Source organism: Schistocerca cancellata, chromosome 7, assembly GCF_023864275.1.
Source record: "Schistocerca cancellata isolate TAMUIC-IGC-003103 chromosome 7, iqSchCanc2.1, whole genome shotgun sequence".
Classification (NCBI taxonomy): Eukaryota; Metazoa; Arthropoda; class Insecta; order Orthoptera; family Acrididae; genus Schistocerca; species Schistocerca cancellata.
This window is the reverse complement of record NC_064632.1, coordinates 89,574,510-89,601,128: the sequence shown is the minus strand read 5'-3', so window position 1 is coordinate 89,601,128 and position 26,619 is coordinate 89,574,510. Positions and strand designations below refer to the sequence as shown.

The 26,619-nt window shown below is 43.1% G+C and overlaps 1 protein-coding gene across 1 annotated transcript in view; it reads left to right on the top strand.

Annotated features, from left to right (window-relative positions):
* Nucleotides 1-26,619, top strand: part of LOC126091974 (glutamate dehydrogenase, mitochondrial) — a 165,217-nt gene that overhangs the window by 103,460 nt on the left and 35,138 nt on the right. Inside the window, exons 2-4 of the mRNA XM_049907333.1 lie at nucleotides 18,790-18,990; nucleotides 19,243-19,329; nucleotides 19,978-20,165. Of these exons, the coding sequence (XP_049763290.1) occupies nucleotides 18,790-18,990; nucleotides 19,243-19,329; nucleotides 19,978-20,165 (476 nt within the window). The remainder of the gene's footprint in view (nucleotides 1-18,789; nucleotides 18,991-19,242; nucleotides 19,330-19,977; nucleotides 20,166-26,619) is intronic.

Here is a 26,619-nt window from a genome sequence, read left to right as displayed (position 1 = left end):
TGGGGCGAAAGGAACCGATGAGACGGAAAAGGCGAGAACTTGCAAGCAAAATGTTAAATTGAGCAAGTCAATGAAGTACATATTACAGCAGGAATGATGAACACGAAGTTGAGCTGACAGTGAGTGAGATTAAAGTATCTACCCCAGAGAGGAAGTTAAAAATGTCATACAAGAAATATCCCATTGGCGATATTAAGAAATTTCTGTTGTATAAAGAAATATGTAAGGAAATACCAGCTTTGAAAAAGATCGCAGCTTTTGTCACTCAAATGGAATACAGTGATAATGAGGAAAGTGAGAAAAATTCTCCTGTCTGTGGGATGTGGTTTTAAAAGGTGCCAGAGTAAACGAATCGTCACGTGTGTGAAAAAGAAAAAAAAATGAATCTTCCGAACTAAAGTTGCCACTAGTTTATTCCGGCGAAACTTCGACTGCTATAGATGACAGTAAAAGAATGTTGCCAAAACGGGGGAGAGATACTAGCAGAAGGAAGTCTCCGTCAGTATTTCATTGCTGTGCTGTGATGTGGAAGACACTGGCATACGGACGTGAATAGTGTGAAGACACTTTACTTGTAAGACTGTATGCTGTCACTACTTCCCCTCTGTAATGCGGCTGTTGCCATCCCGGCCAGATCTTCAGTTCGCTTTTGCCAGTAAGCTGGACATAAACAACTAACCCCGCGCCAAGAGACGTCGCAGCAGTCTGCAGACACGTCATCTGACGCCACCGCTACTGTCTCAACTACTAACATTGACCTACTTAGCACGCTAACAATGAGATGGCGTATGTTTGCCGCCAGGACTTGACTTGGCTACTCCTTTTGCGTATGAGCACGTTCCACACTCCATCCGAGCCACCTCGTGGCGCTACAGTAGGAGCGGGTTGAATGACGCCCGCATACAGAAGTGATCTGGGAGTGGCTGCCTGCTCGCCGGTGGTCTCGAGTGTACACTAATAGCCGGCATGTGTGCGCTTAGTACTCTGTGTGTAGTTGTGCTCGTATTCTACGGCTGCAGTGTTCGGCGCCGCCCGCGTGGCAGCTTTGTAAACGAAGCGCTGGGAAGGCGGTCGGCCGCCTTCAGACCCACGTTGTACGTAGCGGAGTAGGTACGGTGCTGGCTGCTGCCAGCGGTCGTCGCCCGGGGCAGAGTTTGCTTAGCTCTGCCCGTGGGTGTGTGGGTGAGGGTGGGTGTGCTGTGGCGGGCTGCCAGCGGCGCGATGTCTGTCCAGTGCCCGGCTAGCCGAGAGAGGTAGGGGGAGGGCGGGCACGTCATGGACGCCTTTGTCCCGGCGCCCAGACACTCGGCCAGTTGAGACTACTTCTGCAGAGGCCGCGGTTCTACTCAGACAGCTCGTCAGCCTCACCGAAGTCCTCCAGTTCTGATCCACTTACACAGGGCACATCATAATTAACAGCGCAAAATTGGCATGCGATTAAGTACTCGACAGTTATTAGTAGATGCTGCACGTAAAACTCAAACCTGGAAAGGCATTCTAAAATAATGGAATTCATCCTGAGTTCCTTCTTCGCAGTGGGAACTACGCAAAAAGATGTCTAGCGGATTTCTTCTCTGACACTGATATCTGGTTCAATCCCATAAAAATGAAGCAATTAAAAAAAATCTTACCAGTACGCAAGCCCGGCAAGGAATCAGATGAGCCAAAAAAGTAGCACCTAATCACACTACTGAGCACTAAAGTTGCTCAAAAGAATTTTGTTCGATCGGATTATCTTTCAGAACCTTCCTATTCAGCAAACTGAATTCCGACCAGGACGGAGCTGATAGTTTTATGAAGTAGGATACCAAATGAAGCAGAAAACATAAATTACGTTGATCTAAGTGAAGTATATGAGGTATTGGCAGAAGTAAAGCTGTGGGGACGGGGCGTGAGTTGTGCTTGGGTAGCTCAGTTGGTAGAGCACTTGCCCGTGAAAGGCAAAGGTTCCGAGTTCGAGTCTCGGTCCGGCACACAGTTTTAATCTGCCAGGAAGTTCCATATGAGCGCACACTCCTCTGCAGAGTGAAAATCTCATTCCAGTATATGAGGTAGTTTGCAGGTATGGACTGCTTCATAAATTACTAGCTGACAAATCGGCATTGCCGCGGCATTCATTTCGCCAATTTTCTGTTAGAAACGAAACATTGTGTGCTCCTGCAGTCAACTCGGTGTGAGACGATGCCGGGCAGTTCCTGTACGCCGGGCGCAGCCGCTTCGCGTCTCAACGCGATTTTGTTAACCTCTCTATTTCGTAGCTCTGTAGACTGCCACCGTTTCCACCTACAGCTGTTTGCGCTTCGCAGCTAAAAGCTATCAAAAGCGCTGCCAGCTGCTACCTTAAATTGACTAGACTGTTAAGGGTTTCTTAGTAGTAAAGAATAAATGTATTGAAATTTTGTGCATGGTGCGGCAGTTTTTCACGCGTTTCATTTTTTGACTTTGTATTTTCTGAACCACGATAGGTAGGTCGTTACTCCCATAGCAGTTGTCTGACTGTAAGGAGATACGTGTACACAGTTTGGCTGGGATCGGTCCAAATGTTTAGGAGGAGATATGGAACACTCATATATAATTGATAGGTATAGATAACAACTTGTTAAATGCAGACGGAGAACAAACCTAATTGACAAGATATTGGCTGGAAGAACATTTACTATTACTACAGGGAAAGACACTAACTGTCCAAAAGTAGTGAGTGATAGCTTACCACAGGGATTCGCCAGAGCTCATCTTCTGTGCAATTTATATATATTTGACATTCGTCTAACACAGTTCAGGAAGTTTCGTTGTGCGGACGGTTGACAATACCTACCCAACACTAAACCTTTGAAAAAACTGAAGACATCCTAACTTCTGATCTAGACATGTTAAGCCAATATTTGTTTGTAAACTCTAATAAAACACAAGTTGAAAGTTTTCATCACTCGAATAGTTTGACACACAGATCCCTTGATGTCTATTTCGAAGGGAACAAACTTCAAAACACGCATCAAAAATACCTCGGGATCGCGTTAGATTGGACACTTTTCTCTTAAGGAGCACTTGACACGAACATCTGCTAAGCTCATACGCAGAAACATTCTCCTTGAAATGTGTGGCACTAATAGGTGATCGCCAGCTCTCATTCTGATTATGGGCACTCGGATTGGTATTCTCAACAGCAAGAGTACTGTACGTCGCTCTGCCTTAATGCTCCACTCGTAAAATGTGACAAAGTCGTGCGTTTTGTTAGTGGGTCCATGAGACCTGTTCGCGCACACTGATTACATATCCTGAGCCGCATTCCACCTCCTGACACCAGACGGAAAAGAGCGTTACTGTGTGAACACCAGAAGATTGCTGACAACTCCGACCTTACAGTATTGAGCGGAGCGAAAAAGATTAAGACAAAGACATCCCATTCTTACCACAGCCAGGACTATAAAAGATAGTGAATTCAATGCCATCGATGACGGGAAACGCTCTGGCAAAAAAACTGTCCTCCACAATGCCTGCAATTGCCCTGCGTTCGGGAGAAACCCGCCGGATTTGACCAGCCTCGGGCAATTTCGACTACTCTGAACGGGCCGTGGAAAATCAGCACACACTCAGCACATGTGAGGCAAGCTTCATAATCATCTTATGACAGTGATGCGGAATGACAGGCGGTTGCTCATGTTGTGTCAACATGTCCTGTACGTGTGGTAGTTTTGTAATCTTTCTATGTGTGTTGCCTTTCGATAAATCTGTAAAAATAAAAATAGATTGCCGCATGCATGAAAGACCATCACTTCGGAACGATTCGACCGATTTGGCTTGTGTGTGTGTGTGTGTGTGTGTGTGTGTGTGTGTGTGTGTGTGTGTGTGTGTGTGTGTTCTCAGTACAAGAAAATTGTATGGAAGAAAATTTTTGGGAAGTCCACCGGAAAACTCGGAAATTCGGAAACTTGGATGGTATGTATGAAAATCTGAATGAAAGAAATGTGACGGTTGGTATGACAGTTAGGCTGTGACTTGCTTTCATAAAAGAGTTTGACGCTTCTGCTGTCTCATGTTTCCATAACGACAAATTCTGCATTGATTATTGATATTTTCAGAAAAGAATATAATTAAAAGCGATATTTCAGTTTGTTGTTGTGTTGCAAAGATTGAATGAATCAGTTCTCGGTAATTTGGTATGTTGCGAACGTTCTGTTGATTTCAGTTCGTAGATTATTTGTTTGAAAAAATGCTACCAGTGAGGAGTCGAAATATCACTTGCCGTACGTGCAATGTAAGCTAACTACATGATCGTCGAGTCAGTGAGACTGACAAAGAGCGTAGACAGCGTTGGGAGGCAAATCGAATAATTTCTCAAGCGTGATCCATTACGACTCAGCGCAGGTAGTAGAGTTAGTTCACTCAATTGGAGCTTACGCACAAAATAATTTGGGACGTCGACAACACAGGCGAACAAACATGAACATTCGAATTGACCATTTGGCGTTCAGATACGTTCCAACAGTCGATTGTCACGGATTTATTGGTCGACTTGGGAATAATGAAAACTATTTGTCAGCTTTGTTTAATACTTTGAGGTTTCGACACTAACCGCTAGCACTATGTTGTGTGAAGGGAAAGGTTAAACAACCACCACCACCACCAAGAGCCACTGGCATCATTGCTTTCTGGCCAAGAACTTCGATTGAAGCGTTTCTTGTAGAACATGCAAAAGTACAACAGTTCCTTCCAAATGACATGATTTGGGGCGAATATGATCGAAAACGAGATTTTGAACCCAACTTTTAAGATTCTTTTTCGACTGCATCACACATCACATCACACACGCACACACGTAACAAACAAACGTCAACGATTCGTAGTTTCACCAGGGCTCGTAAATCAGTCATTTGTCTCCTTTTTTACAAATTCGAGGACAAATTCACCATCGTGCAGGTCCGCAGCTCGTGGTCGTGCGGTAGCGTTCTCGCTTCCCACGCCCGGGTTCCCGGGTTCGATTCCCGGTAGGGTCAGGGATTTTCTCTGCCTCGTGATGACTGGGTGTTGTGTGATGTCCTTAGGTTAGTTAGGTTTAAGTAGTTCTAAGTTCTAGGGGACTGATGACCATAGATGTTAAGTCCCATAGTGCTCAGAGCCATTTGAACCATTTTTGAACCATCGTGCAGGAGCATTGTTGCCGCTAGTGAATGCTGACGTTGTTTTGTTTCATTTGGCTCACGGAAGAGGAAAGAATAGATTGTGTGAAACCCTTCTCGACCAAATGAGTGACTGGAAATGAAGATATGTTAACACTTTCTCTTAAACCTGCTACGAGAAAGAACATGCTAAGCTATGATGTGAAAACGTGCGGTTTTGTTTTCCTTGTCGGAGTCATTTATCAGAGAAAAGACGAAAGCTGTGTTCACGGCTAGCTTTGTAATCCTGCCTCTTCGTAGATTAAATCCATGCGACATATTGTCGTTAAAGCTACTATCCTGACAGATTTAGCAGCTGGAAACGTCTCCCTCACCCCCTATGTACTAATGTTTCCAACCGATTTACACCCAACTTGCAAACATACTAAGCAATTGCGAAGCATTGCTGGGTTCGCAGGTAAATAACTAAGTAAATAAATAAATTCATTCGTAGGTGCAAAACCAGTCCAGTACATATGGGTGCGCAGGCAAGAATTGTAAATTTATGGTTACGAACCGCCACTGACTTAACTGTGAAATATTCTCCTAGTTACTACAAATGAATATCATATGCAGACATTTCAGTTAAGTCCGTAACAAATTGGGCTCCAATTTCACCATGGGCTGCTTTGACAAGAAATGTAATCCTTCTTCAGTACGTTGTTACATTGTAATGTACACTTGTAACCGTTCAAGGTGGTATTCCACATGTCGCTCTCGCCTTTGGATCCACCACTGCACTCCTCTTTGGTGACGTACGAATTCTTTAACACCCTGGATCATCTCATACAATTTGACAAGACTGTAAAATTCGCTACTCTATTTCAACTATATCAAGGGGAATAATATTCACATCACTCTTGAGATTACCACATAAACACACATCCGGAGGATAGAGGTCAGGTGTTAAAAGTACAATCCCTGCTAGATATATTTGTTGATAACGAGTAAATATGATGATGGTGCCTCATCATCCATCTACCGTGCCTCTCAACCTTGGGCATTGGGTGAATTTGGGCCCAGTTAAATGGATTCTTAATGGAGAAATTTACATTAAAAATAAATCTGTACTAACAAGAACACCATTTCGTACTGAAGTCAGTGGTGGCTCATAACCACAAATTCGCAATTGTCTGATGGATTCACGTTTATTGTGACGTATATACTTCTGTGATCGAGTTAAGTTTCTCTGTATGGACTCCATGGCTGCTCCACGCGTAATCGCTTCTCAAGTGAGGAAGCTCTATATTTGCATGAAGTGTTGAGTGCTGTTGACAAGGGATTTCAGATCGATTCTGTATTTCTGGATTTCCGGAAGGCTTTTGACACTGTACCACAGAAGCGGCTTGTAGTGAAATTGCGTGCTTATGGAATATCGTCTCAGTTATGGGACTGGATTCGTGATTTCCTGTCAGAGGGGTCACAGTTCGTAGTAATTGGCGGAACGCCATCGAGTAAAACAGAAGCGATTTCTGGCGTTCACCAAGGTAGTGTTATAGGCCCTTTGCTCTTCCTTATCTATATAAACGATTTAGGAGACAATCTGAGCAGCCGCCTTAGGTTGTTTCAGATAACACCGTCGTTTATCGACTAATAAAGTCATCAGAAGATAAAAACAAATCGAAAAACTATTTGGAAAAGATATCTGAATGGTGCGAAAATTTGCACTTGACCCTAAATAAGGAAAAGTGTGAGGTCATCCGCATTAGTGCTAAAAGGAATTCCTTAAACTTCGGCTACACGATAAATCAGTCAAATCTAAAGGCCGTAAATTCAACTAAATACCTACGAATTACGATTAACTTAAATTGGAAGGAATACAAACAAAATATTGTGGGGAAGGCTAACCAAGAGACTGCGTTTTATTGACAGGACACTTCGAAAATGTAACAGATCTACTAAGGAGACTGCTTGCACTACGCTTGTCCGTCCACTTTTAGAGTACTGCTGCGTGGTGTGGGATCCTTACCAGATAGGACTGACGGAGTAGATTGAAAAAATTCAAAGAAGGGCAGCACGTTTTGTATTATCGCGAAATATGGGAGAGAATGTTGGATTGGATTGTTTGGGGTAAGAGACCAAACAGCGAGGTCATCGGCCTCATCGGATTAGGGAAGTAAGTCGGCCGTGCCCTTTCCTTTAAGGAACCGTCCTGGCATTTGCCTGGAGCGATTTAGGGAAATCACGGAAAACCTAAATCAGGTTGGCCGAATGCGGGATTGAACCGTTGTCCTCCCGAATGAGTGTCCAATGTGCTAACCACTGCACCACCTCGCTCGGTAGGGGGAGAGTGTTACTGAAACGACACAGGATTTGGGCTGGACATAATTTTCGTTACGACGGAATCTTCTCGCGAAATTCCAATCACCAACCTTCTCCTCGGAATGCGAAAATATTTTGTTGAAACCAACCTACATAGGGAGAAACCACCACCACGATAAAATAAGGGAAATCGGTGTTCCTTCTTTCCGCGCGCTGTAAGAGATGGGAATGATAGAGAATTATGGAGGTGGTTTGGTGAACCCTCTGCCAGGCACTTAAGTGTGAATTGCAGAGTATCCATGTAGATATAGATTTTATCTGGATTTCTCCCTCCTGCCCCCCCCCCCCCTTCTTTCCGGCATTGTGGCGCCTCCCAAAATTCGGCACTGTGGGTGCCCATGTAGCTCGCCTATAGTTGGCGATGGGCCTACATACATGGTGGACTCTCATTGTTACCACTTCTCAGTACATAGAGTAACCGCAGTTTCTGGGAGTGAAATAACTGAAGGGATATTTCTAGCTATTGTGTCTGTACATCTGTCAGCTATCGCGGTTAGCGCGCAGGTTTTAAACTGGGTCGGAATGTATGGAATGGGGAGGCCAGGGAATAGTTCAGAGGACGTAATTCGAACAGCGCTGGTCACTTTCAGCCACGATACAGGGAATTATCTTGCTGAAAGATACCAACCGCCTCAACAAAGACCGTCTTAAAGTTGCCCTATTTCATTCTCTAGGATTCCAGAATGCTGTTTAGTCCTGAGAAATTGCACTGCTTCATATTGATCGATGAAATAATTAATTAGTTCATGCACATCAAAGAGATTGATTGGTGAAACTGCGCACAGTAATAGCACGAACACATTGAAGCTTCAAACGATGATTGGTAATTGACTACAAACTTCGTTAGGATTAACTGACAATTGCCTCAAAGTAAATTTACTCAAACTATTTAAACAGCTACCTAGAGGAGGTTCCAGAGCGGACATAACATACCATTCGTATTAAACGATGACTGCGATGTTTTATGCTGTTATGGGAAACTGAGTCACACGTTGACGTTACGTAGGAGACGAAGGTAGTCAAAAAGCATGGGAAACAAAATCTGGTTTCCCGAACGGCATGGAAGCAATAGGATGCTAGAAGAGCGATTTTCCATCGCGATAGATCTCAGCTGATACGTCCGGATGACGATCTTGTGGTTTTCTTTGGCGCTCGGTCGTTCCCCATTGGCGGAAGAGTATCTCGCCGAAACTTATATATCTTGTATGGCTGCAGCTTAAAACATTCATTTACGTGACGTGGCAACGCCTTTAGCGCGTAGCAGTTAGCAACTCTAGTAACGGTTCCTGCCGCCGCCGCCGCCGCTGCTGCTCGCCGCTGCTGATAAGGACAGGAAGGCAAGCGAAGCCAACATTGTCGCAAGTGCGCGGAGCGTGGCGCGCGCGCCGGACGCCGTAGTTCGCTGCACTCAGCAAGCCGCTGTATAGCGATGCCGGAGGTTACATCATACCAGCGTTATCGGTTGTGTTTACTATTCCACTCTCGCATTGTCTGTATGCTTGTATGCGCACCCTAATCTCTCTATTCTAATTATCGTCAAGGCAACATCGTAAAGGATGGCGGTAGCGTAACGGTAGCATATCCTTTTTCTTCTTCGAATAGAAGTTCTCTATATTTATCCAGCATGCTTGTGCAGGAACTATCTCATTTCTCTGTTAAAGCAGGTGTTCTTGAAAAACGCTATTTAAAAGATGTACCAAACCCACAATTTCTGAAGAGAGACAAATGAAATTTTGTACCATGGTTTACAACATTCAATGTTAAGTTCCTTATATACATATATAACTTTATTTTACGGAATTTACAAGTTTTTTGAAAATAAAATGTTCCCTTTCCTCGAACTATTTGAGATTTTTGTAAAATTTTCTTTTTGATCTCTTCGCATATAGTAAGCTTCTCTCATGAGGTTTTTTTGAATATGTCGAGTAGGAGAATTTTAACAATATTCTAATTATAATTCTGTAAATATAATATAAAATTCATGGAAAATTCAAGCACTTTGCCCCATATCTCAGCTTATACCCAGGAGTTCAAAGTTTACACTGGAAACAACGTTTATTGGGCTTATAAAAATAAGTGTAAAAAATTTCCTAATTTTAGCCCTCATAGATACTGAGAATAAAGTACATCACCTTTAAAAACCATGATTTTCAGGAACTGCAATGTAAAGTTCAACCTATCGGTTTTGATGTCACCTCTATAGAACGCCTCCTCTTGTTTAGTGCCTTCTTTTGTCAGGTCTTCATCTGACTTTTTAGCTCCAGAGAGGCAAAATCTCTCTTTTCGAGGTGTCTCAAGTGAAATTTCCTATCTTAAAGATCATTCTCTCTCGATCTTCGCCCGTCCTACGTTCTCATCATTAAATACAAGAACTGAATCATAAGCTGCAATTCTGACAACTGTAGCAGATCAAGATGTGGGTTTAGGGCATCATTTCAGTGCAACTGGTATGTTATAGTTTCTAAGATAGGGGGAACAGTATCACAAATGATCTACAAAACCAGAGAGTGTATATCATAGCCTTCTAGATGTATCCCGTGCAAGTTTGCTGGAAAGTAATGCACAGAATCTTTGTGATTCTTTAGTTTCTCCCGGCGTATTTGTTGCTCGAACAGTCCACGGGTATACTGCCGGTTCACAGTGTCCAACGGGCACAATATTTCGGCGATCAGACATGTCTCCATCGTCAGGTGCGCTGACGATGGCGACATGTCTGATCGCCGAAATATTGTGCCCGTTGGACACTGTGAACCGGCAGTATACCCGTGGACTGTTCGAGCACAGAATCTTTGTTCACCGAGCTAGTATTGAAGTGTTGCTTCAAAAATGTGTGCGTGGCACGAAGGTCACGTCATGCATTTATTTTTCAGGTACTTCTGATGGGATTTCATCATTGAAACCTTGAGAACTTACTGTACATGAGTTCTACTAATAGCCGGTCGCGGTGGCCGAGCGGTTCTAGGCGCTTCAGACCGGAACCGCGCGGCTGCTACGTCGCAGCTTTCGAATCCTGCCTCGGTCATGGATGTGTGTGATCTCCTTAGGTTAGTTAGGTTTAAGTAGTTCTAAGTTGTAAGGGACTGATGACCTGAGATGTTAATCGACATAGTGCTCAGAGCCATTTGAACCATTTGAAGTTCTACTAATAAATAAAATAATAAATAGGAAATTGACATTTTCAGTGAGTTTCATGACATCCCCCCTTAAGGATTGAAATTCGTTTCATGAGCTTCTCCTTTACACTTCAGCATGGTCTATACCAAATCGTTGCGATTCTAGCAGAGCGTCTATGAATCCGTGGGATATGTCAGTCCTATTCGATAAGGACTCGAAACACTGGAACAATACTCTAGAATTGGTTGCACTAGCATCTTGTACACTGTTTTCTTTACAGATGCACTGTACTTAACTAGAACCCTTTCCAACGGTTTCCAGTCTTCCATTCGCCATCTCTAATACTGATTTTGCGTGATAGTTTCATTTGATATTGCTTCTTAGTATTCTCCATATATACATACACGGTGTGATGCGATCAAGTTGTAGACACGTATCCTAATTTGATACTATAGGGTTCTTTCTTCTGCAGGCAGTCAGAATGTGTAATGTTTCCTGTTTTGAAGTCAGTATGCTGTGTCGCTTGGCGACGCGTGTTGATTTATTTTGTGAAGAGACTTTTGGTTTAACGGGTTAAGATGGTCAAAATTTTCCGTATGAAACACAACTGCTATTGAGAAGAAAGGTCGTGCACTGCCGGCGAAGTTGTTTTATCAGAACGGCAGCAGTAGCAGCACTCCGTTGCGGAAAATACCCCTGACGAAACAGTTGCGAAGAGGCCCCATGTCAATAAATGGGCTAAAGAATGTGATCACGAAATTTGAAGCTACAAGTCAATTAGATGGTGCAGAAGGGAAAGGGAGCAACCCTATGTTGCTGTTGCAGTAGCCGACCGTGGAGCACATGACTCAAACCCTGCAGCCAGTGCTCCAGCTATGCCACAGGAATTCTCACGCCCCTCTCAAGATTTTACAGCGCATTTTAGACTGGTATCACTGCAAGATTCAGAATGTGCACCAAATGAAGCCCGAAGATAGGCAAAATTCGTGACTTTGCCCTTTTTTGGCACACGTGGAAACGGGTGAACATTCTTTTAACCCTTTCGTGGGCAAAATTATTGAGCAGTTTTTTTAATGAATGGAGATCAGATAGTAGTTAACAGATATGTATATTTATCATACAGAATATCAAATTTGCTCCAACTGTGAAAGTGAGGTCACACAACAAGGTGCGAAGTATTCTTCCAACTGCCCTTCCTTGGAGTTAAATGACAAAAACAACTTTTTCAATATGTCATATTTATTTGATAAATTTACTTCTCTTGTTACAATGATTGTTCACAATTACTTGCCATGAAATTTTCTGAAACATGGGTCTGTGCAAAGTGGTATCTGACAATATATACATACACAGAGAGTGCTCTTTTCCGCAGCTTTGGTACTACAATGACGGCACGTCCAGTAGGTTTCCCATAAAATGGGTTGATGCTCCCCTACAGCCACATGACGAAAATCTTCAGGTACTTTACGCCTTTTTGCCAGAAAGACAGGTTTTTGTCCACGCCTTTTTGGGATGAGAAGCCAGCGATCAATTGTCTGGATAGATGGATCCTGTATGTGAGCTGATCATGCTGTCCACTTTCTCTTTTACTAATTTTCCACAGGATAAAACTGTTCACTGCAGCAACATCCACCAGGAAATAAAATATTCTGTGCCTCCATTTTACAGAACGTGTGCCAATAGCATACCTTTCTCGTAATTGATCAAACTTATCGACACCACCCATTATTTTGTTGTATTCTGCCACAACTTCAGGACAAGAAATCCCTGTACTAGTACCATTCTTGTTCTTCCTTTTCACTGTGGCTGTTTCTCATGGGTCATGAATTGAGGACAGGAAAGTGACTGGATGGTTATCCATCCATTTTACTGCAGAAATGGCTCCTTTTGTTTCAAACTGGAATTCTCCTTGTTCCAATTTTACGTGCTCCTTCATAAATTTGGGTAAATCAAAAGTATTTACCTTATAGTATAGCTTTGAGCAAAAAAAATCACAAAATGTCACGCAAACAGCACTGAAAGGCTCCTCTCCGGAGCAACACTCAGCTATACAATGCCTCTGCGCGAAGGTACAGCAAAAACGGCGGGAACTTCCGATTGGAAGTAGTACCCTATACTGTTCACTAGGTGGTAGCACCGTACAGAGGTGAGAACTGAATCACATGGGACTAGGAGCGAGTCCATTGTAGTGGGAAGCATGTTTCCCACGGCTCACGAAAGGGTTAATGAACGAGGCACATTTTACTGTGCACGATGTTGTAATTGCTCAGAACTGTCACATGTTGTACAGGAACATTTACTGCACTCAGCTTATGTGACTATGTGGTGTGGTTTCGCAAGCTCCTACATTCTCGTTCTGTTTGTCTTCCACGAGATCATACCTCGTGGGTCTGTTAGGTGAACAGTGACACCTGCAACACGTAATTCCAGGTTTTCGAGAACGTAACTTCGCCTACAACATTATTTTTTCGCGACACCACACGTCGCTTGCCAGGTGTAAGGTTTGCTTCTAGAAATCTTCGGTAACGACTGCATCATCTCCAAGCAATATCAAGATGTTTGGCGTTCCAAATCCCCCCGACCTAAATCCGTGTGATTTCTGGTTGTGGGGATATCTGAGAGACCGTGTCTGCCAGGGATGTATCCGGTCTCTTCCAAATATGGAGGATGACATACGACGACATACCGCTCTGATTACACCGGATGTGCTGCGAACGACTGTCGATCATGCTGTGTTACGGATGTAGCCTGTTGAGTCGGGAGACCATGTTGAACACGTGTTTTAGCTTGCGACGATATGGAGTAAATGTGTTAGAACCACCGTCCATCATGTGTTTGATCGCTCTTCCTTTTCCTGCACGCCCGTCACCTTCTGACTGCCTCGATCGTCATATTTTCACCTGGCAGAAAGTGGAACTGTTATTGTTTTCAGCATGCTCCGTGAGGGCAGCAATTAATGAGCATATCTACGAAGTTTCAGCGTCCTGCAAAGTATACAGCCCGCACTGCAGCTCTCGGAACACCGTCAGTTTAAATGTAGACACGCAATATGTGCCAAGATACTTCGTATGGTCGTATGTAGTCGAAGATGTACAGTGTTGAAAGCCTTTCGGAAACTTAGGAAGACGGAAACTATCTATTCACCCACATATGTTGTTTCCAAGATGTGTTTGAATAGATCCGCGCTGATCTCCTTCGAGAAAAGCTTGTTTCCCTTCTTGTTGTTTGACCACCTTATATAGTTTGTGGTCCAGCAACTGATATTGGTCTGTAATTGTGTGCATCCGATCCTCTGCCCTTTTTTTTGCAAAAACTGGGATGACATTCGCGCTTTTCTAGTCACAGGGGCCTTTGCTATGCGCAAGAGATTGTCATTAAATATGAGCTAGGGAAAGAGCCAATTCCGCAGCGCCTTCGGTGTAGATCTAAGCGGAATTCCGGCGGGACCTGGCGCCTTGTTCGCTTCGGAAGCACACGTGTTGGCCCAGCCAGCAGCAGTTATCGCACGAGCGCGCGTGGTAGGCGGAACTCTTGTCGCGTGAGATAACAGGTGACGGAGGTGTCACGCACTGCCTCGGTAACCAGCCCGGCAAGCCCGTTTGACACTTGTCCGGCAACCGTCTATACGGTACCGTGTATACGGCCGTAGTAGGGAGAGCAATGTGTAGGCTTCCACAAGGCAGCCGTGGAGCTAGCGGGCACCCAACTGTACTGGACGACTGTTTCGCCGTTAATTGGGCTTTTCTAGACATTGGCGCCTTCACATCTCTCAAATACGGCGCGGCACTCTTCGAGGCAATAATAAGAGTGTACATTAGTTAACTGGTTCTAAGGTTATTTGCCTTTCTTTTTGTTTTCGTACCTTATTCTCACGGCTCGGGAAATAGACATTGAGCGATTAATTTCCGTGGTGCACGAACGCCAGTTTTGTGGGACAAAACTAGACAGTTACAAGGAAAGTATTCATGCAAGAGAATATGTGGATCGATATATTCAAGGACCTGAATGGATCATTTCGAAACATGAACAAGGAATATCATCAGTACCTTTAGTAAGTTGTTAATATACTAAATGTTATTTTATTCAAAATGGTTCAGATGGCTCTGAGCGCTATGGGACTTAACATCTGTGGTCATCAGTCCCCTAGAGCTTAGAACTGCTTAAAGCTTACTAACCTAAGATCATCACACACATCCATGCCCGAGGCAGGATTCGAACCTGCGACCGTAGCGGTCACGCAGTTCCAGACTGAAGCGCCTAGAACCGCACGACCATGATATTTTATTGTGCTATTTATAAAAGTGTGGTCAGCTGAGTGAAGTAGCAACAAATCTCCAAAAAAATTTATTTTAGAGAACTACCAAATCACAAAACAAGTTGAAATCAATAAGTAATCTATCATGTTCCTCACATTTGTTTAAATCCGCCACACACCTGTGACCTGCCTGCACTTGCTTAAGTCAAATCAACGATACTATATCTTCCGTTTCAAACGTAAGACAGAAACATTGGGGTTCCCCAGTTCAAAGAGGTTTGTAAAATTGTACTTTTGTTTCAATATTAAATATAAACAATAGAACAAATTCGTTTTGAAACTTTTGAATGATATAGAAATCTCTATCTGTTCTGCAATTGTAGGTTACCAGTGAATTATGATATGCTGAGTACAAAGTATGGAGACCTTGCCATATGCTGAAACAGTATTCTCACTTCACTTACCTGGTGGAGACAGGCTGCATTTGGATAGGTTGAATAGATTCTCTGAAGAACGTTTTCTTCAGCTGTAACGAATTCTTCAGTCGCCCATGTGTTCCATCGAACGGCGATATTCTTATTCAACCGTCCTGGAAGAACATCTCAGGATCGCAACTGAGCTCTTGAAACAGACCGTGAAAGGCCCGCATTCTTTCTTTCCCAAATCAGATGAATCCGCAGCATTCTTTTCCTACTTTCTAAGCGACGGTAAACTGAAACCCATGCTAGCATTTGTTCACATTACATTTCGCTGGGGCTATACTGACACACTGAGAAGGAAGAAAATAAAGGGATAGACCATATCGTGCCGTGCACAACCGGTATGCCGTTCAGGCAACTGCCGGACAAGTACAAAATGGGCCGAAAGGCGCAGTGCACACAGAAGTGAAGGGGAGCGGACAGGAGCACATTGGAATGGCATGCCAGGACACGTGAGACGGTTGTGCTGCAGTACAATGGCAATCATGCCGTCCATACCAGACCCACAGTGCGATGCATTCCATATTTTGGAACTTGTAGATGTTCAGCAGCGTAGAAGATACTGGACGCTTCTTGGAAAGGGAGGAGAAATTTAGCATATTAAACCTGTATTCCTACCGTTTTCAGAATACATACATTGTGTCTGAAAGATGTTCTGTATGGTGTTACACAAAGTAAAGGACATCGTTTGGAGAACGCCAACGAACTGCTGCCAATGAGACGAAATATCAAACCGTTTATACACTTAGTGGAAGATGTTCAACTGTATTGGTGGTTTGCACGATAACGACACGAAAGTGATGTACGTTTGATATGACTTAGCGAAATACATCAATTTCTTTAGTTGTGTTGTTAGCATTTGCGGCTTAAAATAGTATGTTTGTGATCATGAGGATAGATGAATATGGACTCCCCATTCATAGACGAACATTTCATAGCACTGATTAGGGACAAACTTCGCAACAAACACCTCAGTTAACTATAATGATGACTATTACCAAGTGTACGTTTCCTTTCTGTTTTGTGACAGACGATGTGTCCCTCTTCAAGCAGATGTAATGAAATCAGTATGTGGAATCCGTTTATTAATGAGCTAAGAACATGCAGCAGCAAGTTTTAAAAGAGGACAAAAATTAGCACAATGTGCATTTGATATATTAACATCAACTATTAAAACAAGGTTGCATTGCAATCCTAGAAAACCTCTAACCGTTTAAGGTATTTACATAAACAGAATATTACTCTGATCTGTGATGGGACATCCTCAAGTCTTCAGTGCTGCAATGCCATAATAAGAAATCTGATAAATATTTAATTAAAACCTCAATGCCTTCTCAGATATACGAGGGTTGCCCAGAAAGTAATGCACAGTATTTTTTCTCAGCCGAAAACAGTGCTACAAATGCGAAACGTTACATATGTATTATTTGAAGTCTCCGAGTGAGTGCACCAAGTTTGCGCCACTTCTGACAGACTAGCTGCAGGACAGTTTGAAAATGGCGTCTGTAGGTGATGTACATTACAAGCAATGTGCCATCATTGAATTTCTCACTGCAGAGAAAGAAACTATAGGGAATATTCACAAAGGCTTGTGCAAAGTCTATGAAGCATCTGCTGTCGACAGAAGTACAGTTAGTCGCTGGGCATGGAGGGTGAGGTCACCGAAAGGTGGTTCGGTGGAGCTCCACGATTTACAGAGGTCGGGGAGACCATCCACGGCTGTCACACCTGACATGTTGCAGCGAGCTGAGGATGTCATTTGCCATTAAAGGATGCCATTTGTGGAAGGCATTTTGAGGATGATGAGGTTATTCACACAGTGAAGCACTGGCCCCACAGTCAGGACAAGGATTGGTACCGAGAGGGTATACACCTTGTTTCGCACTGGAAGAATGCCATAGAACAGGTTGGAGATTACGTGGAAAAATAGGGTGTGTAGGTAAAACACCATTCTTTCATGCATGTAATTCCCATTATGTTCAATAAAAAATTGCTGAAGGAAAAAAAAACTGTGATGCATTACTTTCTGGGTAACTTCATATATTGAAGAATGTCTTTCCACATACTTCCTAAAATCCTCTCCTATTTAATTTCAGAATGGCTATTGCATTCACCAAACACTCATATTTAGAACATTATGTTTGCACAGTGTTCCCCGTTATGGTTTAGCTGCTTCACTTACGGTAGACATGCACTGAACTAGGGTTTTTCCGATGAGAAATTATTTTATCAGATAAATTTGTTCCATGCTTTCAGTTAGGTCCGGAACTTAAAAGCAACCTCAGATGGTAGTCCCAGAATCCATCAAATGATGTGGCACTCTATTTGATGAGACAATGAAAACAGCAGCATGCTACTTGGACACTTCTGCCATGTGTTGCTTTGGAGCGGCACCTGTGGTTGAAAATGAGCATGGTGCAGATGATGAAGGGACGTGTCACAACATTAACACGTATGTGACTAAAAATAGAGCCACGTCCCTCCCATGACTCCGCTGCATGTTTGTACCATGCCTATTCTGCATTCAATGGGTCTTACGGTTGAGTTCTTGAAATACGCTGGTGTGCGAAACTTCAGCATGATGTCACTTGCCAAGTAACAAATCTTGATGAAACTTGGACCATACTTAGAAAGAACTACTAAATTGTAGTACAAATAGGTAACTGAAAGAAATACACAGTTAGATGGGCATAAATGACACTTGTATTCAGACAATAATTACATTTAACTCATTGCTTTTTGTGATGGTCTCCTGGGCAGTAGAAAACACGAGACATGGTTCTTAGTAGGAAACACAACTGCACTAGTCAGTGAAATATTTGACTAATTCCAGTCCTAGTTTCTAGCCATTCATGGCTGATCATAAGATGAAGCAAGTGAAAGATTTACAATATAAATGCAAAACAATATAAAGCTATTTATCTTGTGGCAGTAACTTTATTTTGTAACCACAATACATTCCAACTGTTTGCTTCATGATCTTCAGACAGACATGGTTTGTTTTTACATATCTGTTCCAGCTGGATGCAGCCAAGCATGCACTTTAGGTTCCTTCCTGCTCTAAACAGTTACTTTATTCATAAATGGCACTAAAGTTACAGCAAAAAGATACCTAAAGCAGTTTGTACATGGGAAAATGTGAGTGTTTAGTTGATAAATTTTTAAGATCTGTTTTAAGATACAGTTGAACTTGACACAGTTATCAAGTGTTGCATCTAGGATATTTTGTTTAGCTACTTGGAAACAATTTTCAGATTTGCAAGACTTTCAGTTGACACATTGTTTCTTTCCATAGCGAGGTCTGTGGCAGTTTCTTTGAACTCCTGAGCAATATTTCAGACACTATTCACTCCGCAAGTGTTTGTAGCTCACAGGTTGATAGTGTTAATACGCTCCATAATGATTACAGCAATAGCTCTTTTAACATAACAATGATTTCATAATTTTTGTTTGTTTGTTTCAGGTATTAGGTACTCGGAGGATGTTACACGAGATGAAGTAAAGGCCTTGTCAGCTCTGATGACATTCAAATGTGCCTGTGTGGATGTTCCATTTGGTGGTGGGAAGGCAGGGCTGAAACTGAATCCTCAGAAGTACAGTGAACATGAACTAGAAAAAATTACAAGACGATTCACTCTCGAGCTGGCAAAGAAAGGGTTCATTGGTATGTTTGTAATTAACTAACTCTGGAAAAATTTCTCATATCTGTAATTTTGTGTAATTTTTGTATTTTTGTCTTGAATATTTTGTGCTGCTGTTATTTTTGACAAGTATATTAAAAGACCATGCAGACAAACACATGATTTTACAGGGCACTTGCAACCTTAAGTTTGATTTATAGGTGTTTGTAAATCTGTTATCTGACGTTGTTGTTAAACTCTTACAGGTATATGTAATTAAATTACCTGTATTTCAGGGCCTGGTGTTGATGTGCCTGCTCCAGACATGGGTACAGGAGAACGAGAGATGTCTTGGATTGCCGATACGTATGCCAAAACTATTGGTAACTTCAGTTTCACACTATGGGAATAGTTTCATACTATTAATTATAATCACTTCAAGCAACTGCTGGACTCGTTCTTGAATTAACTTTACAGCTAACATCTTCATACACTCTGTCTCACAGGATGCCAATGTTGATAGGGCACTAAACTCTAACTTTCATTTCTGTTTTTAAAATCGTAATTACCTGTATCACTTGTGATATCTTAAATCTGTTGTATTTCAATCACAGATGCTGTGTTGTAGATTTATATACGTTATTCTCATGTCACCAATATGTTTTAAGTACTGCTGTAGTTTCTAAATTACCTCACTACAATCATTCCAAAACAAATTATAAGAAAAAACTGTTTTGCTAACTTAAATGAAAAAAACGTTATGCCTTCAAATATAACAGGAATATACTTCTAACTGTAATGACAGATGGCTGCAGCAAACAGTCTCAATATGACCTCATTCCAAATTGTAATGCCACAAACAAATTTTTTATGGACACTTATATGTATTCTTGGAAACTGCTGGGTAATGGTTGTTAAACTGTATTGCAATAGATAGACATTAGCAGAAAAACTTCCCAAGCAATAAAGGCGGTGAAAATTTGCAGTGAACTACATTTAAAAAGAATAGTAAAATGACTTTCTTATTGCAGGTCACTTGGATATCAATGCTCATGCTTGTGTTACTGGAAAGCCAATAAATCAAGGAGGAATTCACGGAAGAATTTCTGCAACTGGGAGAGGAGTTTTTCACGGTCTGGAAAACTTCATAATGGAGGCAAACTACATGAGCATGATTGGCACAACACCAGGCTGGGGTGGGAAGACGTTCATTGTGCAGGTAAGTGGTGCCGAGTGTCAGGTTTCTAGCATATCGGTTTAAATTTGATAGCTTCTTGCATTTATGTTGTGAGAAGTCAGAAATCTGATAATTTGTTCCTCTATAGAAAAGTATTGTACATGGTTCTCTACACTGGTTGCTGTACCCCAAAGCTTTAAAAGTGCATGCATTGATGTGCTTTAATATCGGTAATTTCAAACTTTTTTTTGTTAATTTTCCCCAATACAGGGTTATTACAAATGATTGAAGCGATTTCACAGCTCTACAATAACTTTATTATCTGAGATATTTTCACAATGCTTTGCACACACATACAAAACCTCAAAAAGTTTTTTTAGGCATTCACAAATGTTCGATATGTGCCCCTTTAGTGATTCGGCAGACATCAAGCCGATAATAAAGTTCCTCCCACACTCGGCGCAGCATGTCCCCATCAATGAGTTTGAAAGCATCGTTGATGCGAGCTCGCAGTTCTGGCACGTTTCTTGGTAGAGGAGGTTTAAACACTGAATCTTTCACATAACCCCACAGAAAGAAATCGCATGGGGTTAAGTCGGGAGAGCGTGGAGGCCATGACATGAATTGCTGATCATGATCTCCACCACGACCGATCCATCGGTTTTCCAATCTCCTGTTTAAGAAATGCCGAACATCATGATGGAAGTGTGGTGGAGCACCATCCTGTTGAAAGATGAAGTCGGCGCTATCGGTCTCCAGTTGTGGCATGAGCCAATTTTCCAGCATGTCCAGATACACGTGTCCTGTAACGTTTTTTTTTTTTTCGCAGAAGAAAAAGGGGCCGTAAACTTTAAACCGTGAGATTGCACAAAACACGTTAACTTTTGGTGAATTGTGAATTTGCTGCACGAATGCGTGAGGATTCTCTACTGTCCAGATTCGCACATTGTGTCTGTTCACTTCACCATTAAGAAAAAATGTTGCTTCATCACTGAAAACAAGTTTCGCACTGAACGCATCCTCTTCCATGAGCTGTTGCAACCGCGCCGAAAATTCAAAGCGTTTGACTTTGTCATCGGGTGTCAGGGCTTGTAGCAATTGTAAACGGTAAGGCTTCTGCTTTAGCCTTTTCCGTAAGATTTTCCAAACCGTCGGCTGTGCTACGTTTAGCTCCCTGCTTGCTTTATTCGTCGACTTCCGCGGGCTACGCGTGAAACTTGCCCGCACGCGTTCAACCGTTTCTTCGCTCACTGCAGGCCGACCCGTTGATTTCCCCTTACAGAGGCATCCAGAAGCTTTAAACTGCGCATACCATCGCCGAATGGAGTTAGCAGTTGGTGGATCTTTGCTGAACTTCGTCCTGAAGTGTCGTTGCACTGTTATGACTGACTGATGTGAGTGCATTTCAAGCACGACATACGCTTTCTCGGCTCCTGTCGCCACTTTGTCTCACTGCGCTCTCGAGCGCTCTGGCGGCAGAAACCTGAAGTGCGGCTTCAGCCGAACAAAACTTTATGAGTTTTTCTACGTATCTGTAGTGTGTCGTGACCATATGTCAATGAATGGAGCTACAGTGAATTTATGAAATCGCTTCAATCATTTGTAATAGCCCTGTATATCGACTACCTCATACTGACCAAAGAGTGTGGAATGAGTTCATCATGGCAAACAGATAAATAGAGCATAATTAAAGAAAAATTGTTATTTAATAATTTTTATTACTCATTTTAAGGACTGAAATCTGGCTGTGAGGTAGTTCTGATTTTGGGGGTAATTTGGAGCATGTATGACAGCATCCATCACAGTGAAATTACAGTATGAGAACACCCTGTTCTTTGATTACTAAACATGCTGTGGGATGCAATGACCTTATTTCAGACTTCCACTCTGACAAGAATTGTGTCAAATGAAAAACAGTAATACCATTTTGTTAGTCCAGGACGAGAATTACCTGAAGTTGAGGCATTTAATCTGGAATACATATTGCAGATTTAACGAGAAAAAAGAATTGTTCCTCCTTACAGATTTCGAGGTGCATCATTATAGTCAGTGAAAATGTTTATAGTTGTAATTCTTGAGGCATCCCACCTTACCACTAAAAGCAGTGCAGCGGACAAAGTTTCAGCATTTCCCAAAACAATGACTGCCTGCCAGCCTATGACTGCCAAGGACAGCACACCGTCATGGAGCACACTGCCAGTGATGAGCATTGCCAACAGAGGAGAGGCAGAGGAAGGCCTTGTTCTACTGCTAGGCCTCACACCAGGGGCAAAATCAGCAACTGAGATGATGGAGGTGGAGCAAGGTCTTGAAAGTGCCCAGCTGATGTAAACGCGACCAGTACCAGCACAAAGCACACTGCCACAGGCACTGCCAGCAGAGTTCCCAAACTCCACAAACAACAAAAGGCCTCAAGGAAAGGAAACAGGCCCCCACAGATGCGTGACAAAGATGACTTTGTGAAGCCGAAATGCATGCACACTGCCAGGGTTTTGACACTTGCCGCAGCATACGTCAGTACCGTCAACAAATTCACCAACCTTACTGTAGAAGGTGAGGGGACCACGGAGAATCAACATTACATGATGATGCCACCACCAGTCATCATCCAATGGACAGGTGCCTTCAGAATTTTAGAGCAGAAGATAAAGTTGCTTGGGAAGCATAACTTCACAACTTTCATGACAGGATGCAATCTATATGAAGTTGCGACATACTCGATCGAAGACTACAAAGATATCATGGACCTTGTGGAAAAGGAGGGCTGGCACTACATCAACTACTACTCAGAGCTATTGAAGACACTGAAGATAGTCTTCCAGAAGCTCTGTTTTAGCATGGACCCTGTATATCTGAGGGGTACTGGTAGAAATGGCCTAAAACATTCGTACTCCAGTGCACATGAAGTCATCCAGGGACAACTAGTGACATATCAATTTTTGTTTTTAAACTGGCTGACAGCATGGGAAACAGGAAGACTTAACTAGGTGAAGCCAGTGGGTAGTGTTGGAGTTACACAGAAAATATTTGCAGAAGAGGAGAACCAGTGCAGTGCTTAAATTGCCAGGGCCTTGACCACATAGTCAAGTATTGCCAGATGCCTCCACACTGTGTGTAGTATATGGTTGAGCCTGTCAGCTGGGAGTAAACCCAGCTGAGCTGATCACCCATATACTGTTCACCTGCATACTGTGTACCCATATACTGGATCCTGCAGACAGACCTACCACAATGCTACAACTGCCAGGAGAAGTACATGGCGAACTACCAGGGCTGCATTGCCCTCAAGCATGTAGCCGCAAAATAGAGATGACTGGCCCCACCCAAGTCGGTGACAGCAGGGAAGGAGCTACACCACAGCAACAGCAATGAGACAAACACCAGCTAGGCCAGGCCAGGAATGCCCAGTTGCCCCCACAAACGTCCAGGGCATGGACATCAAATGGAGCATATGTTTGCCATGGCAGACACAATTGGGAGTGGACCACAGATGGAGCAGCCAGCCTGGCCAGGACGGGCCAAAGGCTTGGAAATTAGGGTGTAGTGATGACCACACAATGCTGCCACTCCACAAACTGCTGATAGACTAGCAGATGGCACCTCACCAGCAGAAACCAGCTGTGACAACCAAAGCTGCAGAGCTCAGGACGATGCTAAGAGTTCCAACAGCTCGTCATGCAGATTCTGCAGCTGATCATTGCTGCAGTGCAGGCAGCCACCCGGGTCAATACCACACTAGCATCTGCAACACCTAGACGTGGCTAACACACCACTCACTGTTCGCATGTGGAACACAACAGCATAGGAACACAAAACAGCAAGTTTTGGGAATTGCTGCATGACAAGACCGTGGATGGCAGCTTCACCACCGAAACCTTAGTCAAACCTGGAATCGAAGTGCAGACACCAAACTTCTGTTGTTGCATAGACAGAGAAATGGTAGGCAGTGAAATAGCAACAGAAGTGCAAACATCGTTGTGCCAGCACCCAGTACAGCTTCCTGAGTTGTCTCCACTGGAAGCAACAGCTGTCACCATCTGCGTCTTAGTGGGCCAAGAGATCTCTATTACAATGTACCATCAGCTGAAACATCTCCTGCAAGCCAGAGACTTAAACACATTGCTGTCTGTGTATAGAAACCTGTTTATTGGTACCGAATTCAGTGCCAAGCATCTGGAATGACACGATAGTGCTGGGTCCATATGACCCAATGCACTACCCACATCACAGCCTCCGTGATGTCTTGGACACGGCAATCATCAAAGTGATTGCTTACGATGTTATCATGACCACACGTGTAGCCCTGTCGTTGACGAAGAACACATCTGCCTGGTAGAGGACAGGCTACTGGTGTTCATGGAAAAACAGAAATGAAGCAGATGTCATAGAAGACATCACAGAAGAACAAATGCAGTATCAACTACCACACCTCCAACTTAGGACAGCAGGGGGGTAGAAACGTGACAACATACTGAGGCAGCTGCTGCCACAAGTGGTAAAGTAGTTGACAAAGATCTTTCAACTCCATCATTAAGACCTACAACTACCCATCTGCATAGAAACATGAGGTGGTAACCATTCATAAGGCTAGCAAAGACCGTAGGCCGGTGCAGACCTACCAGCCCATCAGTCTGCATCCTGCAGTCTCCAAAGTGTTTGAGAGACTCTACACCAAGCAACTACAGCGCCATGTCGGGGATGAAGGCCTGCTCAGTGATAGTGATAAGCAGTTCGGCTTCTGAAGAGGCCACTCAACACAGCGTCAACTCCTGTGTCGTGTGGGGCACGAATGGGAGCACTGGAGTGGCATAAGTACCTTGAGGCAGTACTGCTTGACTTCTCCAGAGCCTTCAGCAGCATGTGACATGGCAGCCTCGTGTACAAACTTCTGATGCATGGAGTAGCAGTGTCACATGTGTGTCTGTTCTGATCATACTTGATTGGGTGCACCTTCCACATGCATGTGGATGATGGGGAGTCTACAGCACACACAATCAAAGTGGGAATACCACAGGGGTTTGTCCACAGTTCTCTCCTCTACTCTGTTTCCACAGCAGATGTCCCAAAGGCACCAAGGGTCCAACTGGCACTCGGTGCAGATGCTACCACATTTTTTACTTGAAGCATGAACTTGCCACTGGTGAGATGATGCCTGCAATGAAGTGGGAGCTTGGGTCACCAAATTGCAGCTTAAGTTTAATGTAGCCAAGAGTCAGACATTGTTACTCACTGGCCAATAACTCAGTATCACACTGGACTGATGCCTAACATGGAAGGTGCATGTCAGGTGGATGAGTAGCAGAACACTAGAAAGAATGGACTTGTTCTACCCCATGCGTAAGCCCATGATGACTGCGGCATTACATTGTACTTTGCCCTAAACAGGCCTTTATTGGTTTCTGCCACTGTAGTGTGGAGAAAGGTCGCCAATATTTTGATGGAGACATTGCAGACAACACAAACAAGGCACTGAGGCTGGCACTACACCTACCACGTGAGTTAAGCACTGCAAAGCTGCACAGTATTGCCAGAATCCCGATGTTGAAAAATCTGTTCTGGCAATCTGTGAGGAAACTTTAAAAGTCAGCATGTAACTTGAAAACCAATGCTCATTTCAGTGGCATTTTAAGACTAGTTAATTGCCATATGCAGAGACTAATAAGAATAACGTTCAATGTGTGTTTGGTGTCCACTGATGGTCATATCACAGGATAATTGTAGCCAATTTGAACATCCAAGTGCTCACTGATAAGTGAATATTTCTTGAAGGAAAAACAAAAAAGTTTCCTTCACAAGAACAACAAATTGACTGACTAGGAGACAGGTAATGCTTTCTGCTGATATCCGTGCAGTGGAATAATCCTGCTCAGTGTTCAGGAAAGTTGTAGTAAGGATGCTACTTAATTATTCACTTATACTCGACATTAAATTCTGAAAGAATCATGTTACTGTGGATTTGATTAAGTTCTTTCAGTAGTACAGAGGTGACTGCGATGAGTTGAGATGCAGTGCAAGGCCTGTGGTAGAAGTGCTTTGTCAAATAGTTGTCAGGTGATGTCACCCAGTTGTAGGTAATGAAGGTTACTGTGGTCCATATTAAACTAACAGCTTGCAGTCTACTTAAAAATGTTGAAGCACATAAAGTGCAAGGCTGTAACTGCCAAATAAGAAATTGGCTTAAAAGGCAGGCTGAAATAACTAATTTTACACCAACCGTGTGGAAAACCGCCTACAGTGTAGTGGTACGGTTCCAAATAGCTTCACAGAATTGGTAAATTTTATGCCAGGTTTTTGTCTTGTACCAGAAACATCTCTGTTGGGTGCTAATTGCTTAAGTTATTTAAATTTGTAATATTAGTAGGTAGCACATACAGAAATTGAGAGAATCGACAAGCTTAATTGAAAGTTATTTGTTTACTGTTCTTGATCTATTGCACCAGACACAATGCAGCCCCACTGTGAATACTGTTCTAGGGTGTAGGACAAGTTAGTTGCA